Source organism: Asterias rubens, chromosome 6 (genome assembly GCF_902459465.1).
Source record: "Asterias rubens chromosome 6, eAstRub1.3, whole genome shotgun sequence".
NCBI lineage: Eukaryota > Metazoa > Echinodermata > Asteroidea > Forcipulatida > Asteriidae > Asterias > Asterias rubens.
The window spans coordinates 22,311,288-22,324,252 of NC_047067.1; the positions used below are offsets into that span (position 1 = coordinate 22,311,288).

Here is a 12,965-nt window from a genome sequence, read left to right on the forward strand (position 1 = left end):
GGGTCCCTTGCTAAATTGTAGCAAGCTTGTAATTTTTTTTTACAAAATGTACCTCGTTTGAAAGGAGACCAATTTTTTCTACTGTCCAAGTTCTCTTGCAAAATCTTGTCAAAGATTGCTACATTAACCATCAACCAGGCTATCATTAAGCAAAGCACCACAGTTAAATTACTGTCGTGTGAATAGCATTTTGGTTTCAAGACGATGTTGATTGCGCGCACACACAACCAACATTCAGAACTATATACACAGCAAATGTGTGAACATTGGTTTTGTGTATACACAGACACCATAGTCTTGGAACCAAGACTACTAATAACGCTTTAGAGACAATTCATTTCTTTACCATACACCCAGACATTGCAATAAATCTTGTTGATTTTTTAACTCCGTTTTTCAAGAAAAAATGTGAGGAAAACTGTAAGAAGCTGATGACTGCTCTATGTTCAGGGTACTGTGTTCTGATAACCCTATAGCCCTATGTTCTGATAACCCTATGCTCTGACGCCCCTATGTTCTGACACCCCTATGTTCCGACACCCCTATGTTCTGACAGCCCTATGTTCTGACAGCCCTATGTTCCAACACCCCTATGTTCCAAAACCCCTATGTTCCCTGTGATCTGACACCCTTATGTTCCGACACCCCTATGTTCCGACACTCCTATGTACCGACAACTTGTTGTGATCTTAAGCTATAGGGTTAGGGTGAAGGTAAGTGTTAGGATGTAGGCGTGTCGGAACATATCGGTGTCAGAACCAGGTGTGTAAACAACTCTTTCTAAGAATACTGCCTTAGTTAACAAATCTTAGGATGTGTCCACCACTCCGTTTCAGCTACTTCAGAAGTCCCACGATAAAACATCTAAAAAAAATTCTAGGTGTCAAATTGCACAAAATAACTCAAAAATAGAATTTCCTGAAACATTTCAGATTAAAATAAATGCTGATTTCCACTTGACTGTATACAGCAGTACAGTATAACGATATGGAATGTGTTCACTACAAAAACAAAGAAATTGTGTGTCAGGGCAAAACCAGGTGGCAAAGGGCACTGGCCAAAGACCAGGCAGCCATTGGCCACTGATGGCCACAAACTAAGTGGCCAGGAGGGCACTGACCACATGACAATGGCCACAGCAAATGTGGCCAGAAGGACACTTGTCACAAACCAGTTGGCCAGAAGGACACTAGCCACAGACCAGGTGGCAAGGGCACTGGCCTTAGACCAAGTGGCCAGAAGGACACTGGCCACAGGCCAGGCAGCCAGAAGGATACCCAGCCCATTTGCTGTAATTTTATAGACTTTGCTTCGCAAGACATTTTGTGTGTGAAAGGGAGCTCCTAATCTCAATAAAAGCAGTTGCAAGAATTGTTCAACTGCTTGACAATTAATTTTTTTATTTCATTTTGTAACTCTTCATTGCGATTAGTTTATAGTGCCACTCTAAACCTCATGAAAAAAGTCTGTGGCCAGCGCGTAAAATGATATGTTAAAGAATAAGCAGGTATGATTTGATAGCATAACATCACCCGCTCCTCCCAATATTCTCGTAATACAGTTGACTTCAAAGGCTAAAACCTTGTATGAAAATTTCTCATGCAGTGTCCGTTTTTTTTTTTTTTTTTTTTTTTTTTTTGGGGGGGGGGGGGTGGGGGGTTAAGTTATTCTACATAAGGCACAACTTGACAAAATTCAATATATCTTGGAGTCCTAGAAGTTTTAGATAGTAATGCACAAGTAGACAAGGCTATAATGTGGCTATATATGTATAGAGAGATGAAGAAATCTAAATGAATACAGCCTGGAGATTGCTGCCACCATTAGTCAATAAGATCTCGCATTGATGTGGGCAAAATCTTAAAGCTGTACCTCGTCCTGAAGTAATGTGTCATTTAATGAGAAATAAATTAATCAGAGAAAAGCTAAATCGTGAGAGACAATAAAAAGATGAGGAATATAATTTAATACTTAAATAAAACACCACATCATAATTAAAAAGTGTACTTCAAAATTGTGATAAATACTGCTTGAATAATGCATATATAAATTCTAGAAAACTTTTGTCTTAGTCGACAGAGAAACTGATAAGTTTTAAAAAGACAAATGTATTAGTAGGCTGTCCTAGTTCTGTAGTCTAGATAGGAGCCTCAGTGTTTGATGTCTCGTATTTGTCTCTGTAGTAAAAAGTCACATGTGACACGTCACTGTCTAGGGCTCTTTTTGAATCCATGGCTTCGACATTGGACTCGGCTTCAGGCTCTGTTCTCTTGACTGAAGCCCTGGCCTGAATCTGGAGCCGAAACCGTGGTTTCGAAAAGGGCCTATCAAAAAAGTGTTGATAGTTGATATCGGAGTGCGATCTGGTTATTTGAATTGGAATTGAATGTTGGTGCATATCAAACTAGCAATTATAAGATTGTGGGTTTGAATCCTACCAAGCAAACTGCTGATTTCGCATTGAATAGATTCAGTATTGTTGTATAGCTACTGAATCACGATATCTTGATTTGTTCAAATCACAAATGCAAACTGCCATAGTCTTGTGCCCCGTCTCTGTCTGGTGGTCATACACTGGTCAAGTTATTTGTCTCCATGTCTGACACAATACGCATACCTTTGCGTAAAAAGGTCACGATTTATGTAAAAGTGACAAGCAACAGGCAAAATGGCTTTTCATATTTAGACCTAAGATTAACTTAACGTCAGATGTCACCCTGAGAAAATAATTGTCACTTTCATCCATAAAATCATTTCAAGAGAAACATAATGTCGAAGGCTTGTGGCCTGAAGTCGCTGCAACTTTGAAAGTTTACTTTTTTGATTTGTTCAGATCTCGGCAGCATTTAAATGAAAACATCTTCTGCATGTCAATAATCAACGATAGATTTTAGTGATAAATTTATCATATGGACACATTAATTGTTTGCTAATTGTTTGTATGCAAATGGCGACCTCCCAAAACAGTTCACAACAGCACCCTCAAGAGTACTCTTTCCTATTCTTTTTTTCTGAAGGGAATTAAATCAGTAGATAGCAACCGGTCGGCGCATTCAAGAGTAAATCTAAGTGATTTTTGTTATTGTTTTCTTCCCACCCAATCTAGTTAGTGTGTGGGTTTTTACTTCTATACATTGTTGAACTTTTCAGATAAGTTTTGTTTATAACTTTTAGCATTTGAGGTTCATCACTACGTCAGTATATTCCTACTGCAAAAGGAAGGGGGGCGCCAGCTTTGTAACTGTCGGTCGGTTGGTCCATCAGTTAGATCAGGCTTTGTGTGTCTGTCCATGCAATTTGACAGAAATGGTTCTCTAAAGAATGATACTGGTATGAACTTTAAAACCAGAGAGCTTTCAGATCGAAAACAAAAGAATATATATATATATTTTAAAAACTACCAATTCAGCTTGGTAAACACTAAGAAATTTAAAAGTAGGGGTAATTATTCAACTGAAAGAAGAAAAATAGTGTCTAATAGAACATTAGTATTAATAAAAGTAATATAAAAATTGACTTTGTTGCAGATATAAAATGTGCATGTGTTGGTCTGTCTGTCTGTCTGTCTGTCTGTCTGTAAGTCTGTTAGTCACCTGTTTGTCTGTGTGTCTAGGCGTCATTCTTTATACATGTCACTTGTTCAGTTTCTCTCCCTAAAATAGAAAACTATCACTGACTAAATAAGCCCTGAGCAATGACAAAACTGCTGTCAGTTTTTTGCGTCCTTTCGTTCTCTGCGTCCTTTCGGTCATCGTGTCCTTTTGTTCTCAGCCAAGTCGAGCTCTATATGTTGGACTGCGCGGGTGTCAATCGAGGGCTGTCTGTCCTCGCTTCGTGTTGTTCGTCGAGCTTCTTGACCAATGTGTTCAAGATTCTCATACAACCATCTAGCTTCGAGTCCATCACGTACATCTGTAGACAAGAAGAAAATTTAAAACAAATGTTGATAATTTCTTGTAGCTGTTGCAAGGAAATGCTGATAACAAGAAACATCCATTTGCAACTGCCAAATTGGATGGTTGTAATTTTTGTTCAGTACCAAAAACAAAAAGTTGTTTTGACTTGCAGGCTTATACTAAAAATAACCTGAGCTGCTTACAAATTAAATAATTTATTTGTTTGTAAAGGCACTGGACACTAACAGTAATAACTCAAATAATTGTTAGCATAAAAACCTTTTTAGGAGAGCTGTTAATTGATAGTATAAAATACTGTGAGAAACGGCTCCCTCCGAAAGAATGAGGCTTTTGAGAAAGAGGTAATTGCTCACTTTCATATTTGAATTGAATTTGAGATCTCAGCTGAGGTCTCAAATTCAAGCAAACTTGTGCGAAAAAGGTGTTTTTTTCCTGCCATTATTCTCTCGCAACTTCAACGACCAATTGAGTTCAAATTTTCACAGGTTTGTTATTTTATGCACATGTTGAGATACACCAAGTGAGAAAATAATAATAATAATAATAATAATGAGAACTTATAAAGCGCACAAATCCATCAAAGTGCTCATGGCGCTAAATACAAAGAATAATATTTACATGTACAATAACCAAAATTGAAACGTAAGCCTAAGCTAAGAAGAAATCCAGAACATGTTGAAGAGAAATACAGTACAAATGCAATATCAAAGAAAACATCGAAGGGTAGAAATCAAACCATTTTCTCAAATACTTGGTTGAAAAGATGTGTCTTAAGGTTTTTCTTAAATTGTGTTAAAGAAACAGATGATTTTACTAGTGCTGGCAATTTGTTCCAAAGGCGTGGGGCAGCATGTGAGAAAGATTGGTCTCCCCATGAATGATTGGATATGGGCTCAATAAGGAGACTAGAATTGTAAGACCGGAGTTTGCGAGGAGGATTGTATGGTTTGAGTAGATCATCAATATATGCAGGGGCATTGTTGGTGAGTGATTTATACACAAAAAGCAGAAGTTTATACTTAACTCTACTGCTTACGGGTAACCAGTGTAATTCTTTCAAAATCGGAGTTATATGACAATTACAAAAGGTGTCCAGTGCCTTTAAATCACCCTCACATTCTCAACAAAGATGAACAGAAACAATTAAAGTTCTTCTTGAATTATTTTTTTATTTTAGAGACTGATGGCTCCAAGGGTAAGGGTAAAATAATTGTCCACATCTAAATAATTTAGCTCAACAATGACATTCTACTGTACCTGATTTTCCATAATAGACATCCTAGCCAATATCGTATGTTTTCGCTTGTCAACTAAGAAAAAATGACAAAGGGAAAAGATTACATTTAGGAATAAAATAAAAAAAACTAAGAAATAAATTCCCAATAAAACACATTAGTTTGGAAGACTACCTTCATTAGGGATATGTAGGTTGTTCTCTTCTTTAAAAATATATTTTAAATTTGTTGTTGAACTCTGTCTGTCGATGCCTCAAAGTGCAAATTACTTTCCGACGGGTGCACAGAAATTATTTGAATAATGAAACCAAACTATAAAGCAGGTTGTCGAGGTAAAACGACAGAAAAATTTGCAGCAAACCGTGCCAACACTGAGGTGAGCACTTTCTCTGAATGATAAGTGTACTGGGTTCTAATATGAACTACACGACACACGAGACGTACGGCTTTAAGTCTGTTCAAGGATGAAGCAATTATAGTGAAGTGTCTTGTTCAAGGGTTGCAAGTGTTTAGACTGGCAACCGAACTCACACTCTGATGACACCCCAGCTTAGGTGAGGTGCACTAGACCGCTGGGCCAAGATGTATTGGCTTTAGTTAGAATAGTTATGAAATAATGATATCCGTCACTCAGTTAGGCTCAAGGGCGCTTCAACATTCAGTATTTTCCTAAATAGTAAGGTTTGCAGGAACACCATGAAATGATAATCTCTAATTGAGTAGTGGGGGTTCTAAAAAGAACCGTAGGGGGTCAACTCGACATTTCGATCAGTATTCTCTGACCGTCTTCAGTACTTTGTTGAGCTACGTTTTTGAAGTATAGGACCAATTGTGACATATCACTGTGTAATGGCTTGCTGTGGCGCAATAGGCATCCAATCAAACCAGGATATGATCGGAACGAAATGAGGGGTTGTTGAAGAAGCAAAAGAGGAAATATTCATACTTGTGAGGTAGGCTCCTGGTTTTCCAACAGTGTGGTCGAGACGTCTTTGTAGTTCCTTAATTCGCACCATCATGTTCATATGTCCCTGAGAATATTGTTCAATAACATCCCGTACATCGATAGGCTTTTTAGCTTGCTGTCAAAAGAACAGTAGTTCAATAATATTCAGTTAGGGACATTCACAAAGCAACAGTCAAATAATCCTTTCCCGAATTAGCAAATCAATTGCAATAAAAGAAACCAGATTAAAGTAAGAAGAATTAAAAGCCTGCTATTATCAGAATGATTTTTGAAATTAAATTTTCTAAAACTTTACTGAACAGAAATATGCTTTGCTGTGCAAACAGTGACCCTGAAGAAGTTGTTAGAATTTGGCAATACAACTAAGTCTGACGCTTTTGTTTTAAACCAGAAACACTTAAAAAACTCAGTTTATCTCAAACATGATAAAACTCAGCATATAGTGTAAGGGCTTTCCAAAGTATTTATTTGGATTCTTTTGTAGTTGTAGTTACTGATGAACTAAACAATCGTAATGGAAACAATACCCACCTGGAATTTTTTGCGAGCTACCAAATATTGAATCCTTCGTATCGCTCTGATGGCTATTTTATGGATTGGTGTGAGGCTGGGGAGATACAAATAAAACAAACACAAAGAATATTATTAAAATGATATTAACATTCCAGGAATGAAACAAAATTGCACCAATAAAGGAAAACTTTACAGATCAAAAGAATTTTTCCCTCAACCCACTGCGAAAAGTAATAGTTCCGGTTGATTTCCTACCTTCCGCTCAGGTAGTAGTTTAGAACTGAGAAGTTTCCAGAATTCTGAAAATCTACTCCACGACAGTAGAATAAATAGCACAAGTTTCCAAAAGATCATAATCTACCCAGCAAGTAGGAATACACATAATGAGACCAAAAACAAATATACATCCCCTAAACCCTTTGCAAAAAAAACCCGTAATACATGTGTGTAATATTTGTTTTTTACTCTATGCCAATATGTGTCTGGAGTCCTAACAAAATAGCAACAACAAATCAAGAATCAAAATGCCACTTAAAGGGAAGGTACACATTTAGTAATTGTAGTTTTCTCACCTGGTGTATCCCATCATAAGCATAAAATAACAAGCCTGTGAAAATTTGAGCTTAATTGGTCATCAAGTTGCGAGATAATAATGAAAGAAAAAAACACTCTTGTTGGACAAATTTGTGTGCTTTCAGATAGGAATAAAAGACTTCTGGCTGGAGGTCTTTTTATTATTTTAGTGAGAAATTACCCGTTTCTCAAAATCTATGCTACTTCAGAGGAAGCCATTTCTCACAATGTTGTATAGTATCAACAGCTCTCCAATGCTCATTACCAAGTCAGTTTTTAAATGAATATTTGTTTTGAGTTATTACCAAACGTGTACCTTCCCTTAAAAAGGTGGAAATCAACACATTCTAGACCAGTACCTTGTGATTGTTTCTGGCACAAAGGCAAAGCTAAAGATGTCCCCCTCGGTGTCTGGTAGGTCCATGGAGAACATCTCAGAAAGTCTTTGTAGCGGACGATACCTCTCACTCCCTTCTTTGTCTCGATCGGTATCGAGCCGTCTCCTGTTCGTCCGATCAAAGACACCTTTATCATACAGTGATGAGAAATGTTTGTTTGTATGTTTGTTTGCTTGTTTTTATGTGTACAACAACTGTACAACAACAACAAAATTACAAAAATATTGGTTACAAGTAAATGAAGAGAAGAACTGTTTAGATGTTTAAATCTTCCAATATCTATGGGTTAAGATGGTTGTAAAAAGAAACGTTTGGGACAAGTTTTTACCACTGAAGGCTATGAACAAGTTCTTCCACAATAGGTTAGGGACAAGTTTTTTTGTCTTAAAGGCCGTGGACACTTGGTAATTACTCAAAATAATTATTAGCATAAAACCTTTCTTGGTGACGAGTAATGGGGATAGGTTTATGGTATCAAACATTGTGAGAAACGGTTCCCTCTGAAGTGCCATAGTTTTTGAGAAAGAAGTTATTTTCCACCAATTTGATTTCGAGACCTCAGATTTAGAACTTGAGGTCTCGAAATCAACCATCTAAGTGCACACAACTTCGTGTGACAAGGGTTTTTTCTTCTTTCATTATCTCGCAACTTCGATGACCGATTGAGCTCAAATTTACACAGGTTTGTTATTTCATGCATATGTTGAGATACACCAACTGTGAAGGCTAGTCTTTGACAATTACCATTAGTTAAAGGTTAGGTATAAGTTCTTTCACAATGAGTTAGGTACAGGTTTTTGTACAGTAGATTAGAGACAATTTTTTCCACTGAAGGTTAGAGACAAGTTTTTGCATTATGGTTAGGGTCAAGCTCTTTCAAAATAATATGTTAGGGACAAGTTCTTTCACCATAGGTATAGGGACAAGTTATTTCACAACATGTTATATGAGAGACGAGGTTTTTCACAGGCTAGGAATAAGTTCACCATAGAATCAGGTCAACCTCTTTCGCAATAGGTTATAAGGACAAGTTTTCCATCTTTGGTTAGAGACAGGCTCTTCACTCTAGGTTACAAATGTAGATACAAGTTGTAAATAAATAATGGATTTCTGATGGTTTTCATTTATAGATACTTACATGAAGACTCCTCATGATTGAAGACTGCATCACCACCGGTTGCTCTCTCCGGTGACGACTTCCCAGGAATAAACTCCAGCAGTGTCGACTGGATCAGCGCCTCCTTGAGCTTGGAATTCTTACGTTTTTTGGCGAGGTGCGTCTTATTAATGAAGGAAGGGGTGCTGGGCGTGGTGGAGTTGGAAGCATTATTGGAATTCGGTGGCGCAATATGGATTTTCCACGTTGCTTCGGAAACAAAACCGGTTTTATTCTCAGCGGCAAAGGTTCTCCATGCACACTGGATATGGTTTGAGAAGAAAAATTAGGAGTTAAAATATTTTCCAGAACATACATTCACAGAAAATGTCATTCCTGTGCATTTGTGTAGATATAACCATTCAGGTAGTTTCTGTACCAGTTTTAATACAAACTTTACTGGAGGGTTACTGCCTCTAGCTACCAGGCAATCTCGGTAGTCTAGTTTGTAAGACACTGCTCTAGATTTGCAAGGGTTGTGGGTTCGAATCCCACCCGAGTAACATGCCTGTGATATTTTTTTCACAGGACTCTAATACTCTTTATCCCCGGTGCAAATTTAACATCTTTTATATTACTGGAGGGTGTTGGCGCTTTAAATAGTAGGGGTAAAACATTGCAAGTTTGACATACCGACAAATAAGCCATAAGCATGAAGAGTGCAAGTAAAAAATAACTCAGAACACTTATCGTGGAAGAGTAGGGGTCAACCCAGTGTTTCTGGTTCACATAGCAAGCACCCTTGTTTACAGGTTTCCTCAGGGTTGCAAGCTACAGTGTAAAGGTAGGGGTTAACCCCAGTGTTTCTGGTTCACATAGCAAGCACCCTTGTTTACAGGTTTTCCTCAGGCATGCAGGATACAGTGATCAAGTTATTTTTTTCAGGCATCCTTGGTTTCATTACCAGAAATACTTAACAACAAAACACATATTGTCAACGAGCAGTAGGATACAATACTAGAATATGGGGTGTCATGGCCGAGCGGATAAGAGCACTGAATTCAAGCTCTGGTGATTCAGCGGAGTGTGGGTTCGAATCCCGGCCGTGACACTTGTGTCCCTGAGCAAGACACTTCACTATAATTGCTTCTCTCCACCCAGGGGTAAATGGGTACCTGTGAGGGCAGAGTTGGTTATTGTGATTGATTAGCCTTGATTGTGCTACATATTTGGCGACACAGGCTGTATACTCCCCAGGGAGCTGAGATGGTTTAAGGAATGATTTCATGCCCAGTGACCAGGGGTAATATATTGTTGAAACGCCATGAGCGTCACTGCGTGACGAACCTGAGCTCTGTATAAGAAGCCACTATTATTATTATATTAACAGAAAAAGACACAACTTAAAAAAAAACCCCAAATTTTACAAGAAATTACCTGAATGAGACGAGCTGCGGCGGGAATCTGCCGGCTGAAGTGTTTCTGCCGTTGTTTGTGCTGCACTTTCAACGCAAAACCAGAGCCCAAAATACCCTACAAATATTGAAACAAAAAAAAGTAATTTCATAAATCAATAAGAAAGTCACTTCAAAGGTGGAGTCATAGATTGGTTTTTGTCAATTTCATACTGATTTATGGGCAAAACTATTAGAAAGATACAATTAAAGCCAAATTTAAATGTTTCAGTCTACTTGTTGAGAATGTTGCCCCCAAAACAGTCAATATTTTCACAAGACTGTCGAATCCATCCACATTTTTTATAGGTACAGTTTTACAGAAAGATACAATAAAAGCCACATTTGAACATATTAGCTGAATACAGTGTCTACTTGTTTTGGCAACAAAACAGTAAATATTTTCACAAGAAAGTTGAATAATCCATCCATCCACGCTTTGACAGCAGTTACCAACCCGATAATGATTCAAGCACAACATTTTTCAGGTTCAAATGTCTTTTGAATGGGTCAAAACCCTATTGCTTCAGAATCCTTTCTCAAAATAATTGATACTGGTACTAGCTTCAAATTCTCACCCAGTGAGTTTTTATGGTCCTTAATATTTGGAGTGTTTGCGAATCCCCGGCTTCGGATTTGTCTTCAACTTCAGGTTCTGCTCTCTCCTCTGAAGCCCTGAGGGCATGCGCAAAGCACTTGCGATTGTCAAAACAACTGTGGGCCAAGCTAGCCTGAGCTGAATTTGGTGCCAAAGCAAAGTTTTTCGAAAAAGGGCACAGGACTCTACTATTTTTAGGGTGGAATGATCTCACTACAATACAAATTTTTTCCCAAGAAGGAAACAAAACAAGTTCCATGAGAGAATTTTAATAATAAAAATTGGCCCCTTCAGCATCACAACAACAAACATCTCTCATCAATGTTTTATAGCGACCTTTCCAATCATTGTCATTTCTACTTACAGTCACAAATAATAGATAAAAAAATACATAATTAAGAATTTACAGTGCACTTAATTTTTCCACGCGAAAATGTACGTCATTGGATTTTAACAGAGTAATTTAAGTCCCTCTTTCTAGTTTTCAAATGAAAGTTTTGTAAAAAAAAGTTCAATATTTTTTCTGAAAAAAAAAAAACAACAAAAAAAACAGAAAAAAACCCCAAAACCCTAAAATAATTTGATGCCAAAATAAAATCAACGAAAAATGTCAGAGAAAAATTATTAGTAAATCAAACAACATATCCATGCATACACAACAATTTATAAGATAAAAAATGTTTTGGCAAAAATAATCATGTCTAATTCAAAAGCTTTCCTCTTCAGCAATTCCCACCAGTTTATGTGTGTGCACAGTTTTATCAATATCTTTTTTTTATTAGTTTTTCCAATAAAAATTGAATAATAGCCAACAGGTGTCCATAATTGTTATTTATAAATACATAGGAGCGCTAATGCACTCTGATTGGTCAAACACTGGTCACATGATTTGGACTGATTCTGTGAACTGGTGAATAAATGGCCCTTACACAAGCAAATTGTTGTGGGAAAGTTCTGTATTCACTGTACGTGTTGTGGGGGTAACTATCAAATCAACTGTATTTTTGTGTGCGTCAGCTTGGTTGGTGACTGACCGCTGTTAATGGACCTCACTTTCTGCTCAGTCCATTAACAGCGACCAGCAACCCGGGCATTATACCAAGCAGTGAAGTCATGTTTCCCACACTGTTATGAGGCATGCAACTGCCTGTTGAAAAAAAAAGGAGGAAAATTTTCAAAGGCACAATGAAAGTGCGGAGCGATCGAGGCAGCGGAAACGCCACGGGACGTGATACCCACAATGGGACCCTAGAAAATGTTGAGGTTTATTATGCTCTGAGGTGCATTGTTAGCATGTACTAGGCTTATTTTACATTATTGTAGTTGTACATTGTTGTTGCCAGGCATATACATATATATTTTTTAGCGCTTTGTATTTTTTTAACGAAGAGTTGCATGCCTGTGTTGTTGCTTAAATATGTCTACACAAAATATTTTTTTGCATCTCTAGAAGTTTGATCTAGGCTGAACAAAGCAAAATTGACTAGAGCAGGATTCGACTAGCTCCCCAAACAAAGATATTGACAAAAAAGGCGGACCCCCAATATAGGGCTGGATAGCTTTGTTGGTAGAGCTCATGCAGGCACGTTACTGGAGGTTGTTGGTTCAAATCCCACTCTAGTAAATTTGTCTTTGCTGAACCCCGCCACCAACAGATAGATGGAGCCTCATTTGCATTGGGAGAGTTTCGGAGAACGTGAGTAAGTGGCAGCAGACTTACCAAGTAAATCCATTGTTCTTGGTAATGTGTGCATGCTCAGAACAAAGTAAACAATGGAAATTTACCTGGTAAGTCTGCTGACACCTAGCGCTCCAAAGTCTCCCATTAGCTGTGTTTTAAACATGCAAAAGTTTACGGAATGTTTTATACTTACTGAGGGAAGGGCGAAGAATGAAATGGAAAATATTGAAAAACACGAGGCGATAATCTTCCCCAGCCACGTAAGAGGGACTTTATCGCCGTAACCTATCGTAGTTAATGTTACCTGGAAAAGAAAAACCACACAATCAAAATTAAGTATAATAATTTGGGTTTTCCCCTCACCCCGATATGTGTGTTAGCATCAGTACAGTAGTTTTATTTCTAGAGTTCTGTGAAGAAAAAAAATCACAGGCAAATAACTCGGGTGGGATGAGAACCCATGACCTTTGCAATTCTAGAACAGATGTTTTTCAAACAACTAGACCACTGAAATTGCCCAGTAGCTAGCTAAA

The 12,965-nt window shown here is 37.7% G+C and overlaps 1 protein-coding gene across 1 annotated transcript in view; it reads right to left on the reverse strand.

The window, feature by feature from the left end:
* Positions 1 to 1,650: 1,650 nt before the first annotated feature.
* The window catches only part of LOC117291571 (potassium voltage-gated channel subfamily KQT member 1-like), a 35,595-nt gene continuing 24,280 nt past the window's right edge, over positions 1,651 to 12,965 (reverse strand). Inside the window, exons 6-13 of the mRNA XM_033773375.1 lie at positions 12,626 to 12,736; positions 10,137 to 10,232; positions 8,742 to 9,021; positions 7,565 to 7,730; positions 6,651 to 6,726; positions 6,099 to 6,234; positions 5,175 to 5,227; positions 1,651 to 3,912 (exon numbers count right to left, since the gene is read on the reverse strand). Of these exons, the coding sequence (XP_033629266.1) occupies positions 3,784 to 3,912; positions 5,175 to 5,227; positions 6,099 to 6,234; positions 6,651 to 6,726; positions 7,565 to 7,730; positions 8,742 to 9,021; positions 10,137 to 10,232; positions 12,626 to 12,736 (1,047 nt within the window). The 3' untranslated portion in view covers positions 1,651 to 3,783. The remainder of the gene's footprint in view (positions 3,913 to 5,174; positions 5,228 to 6,098; positions 6,235 to 6,650; positions 6,727 to 7,564; positions 7,731 to 8,741; positions 9,022 to 10,136; positions 10,233 to 12,625; positions 12,737 to 12,965) is intronic.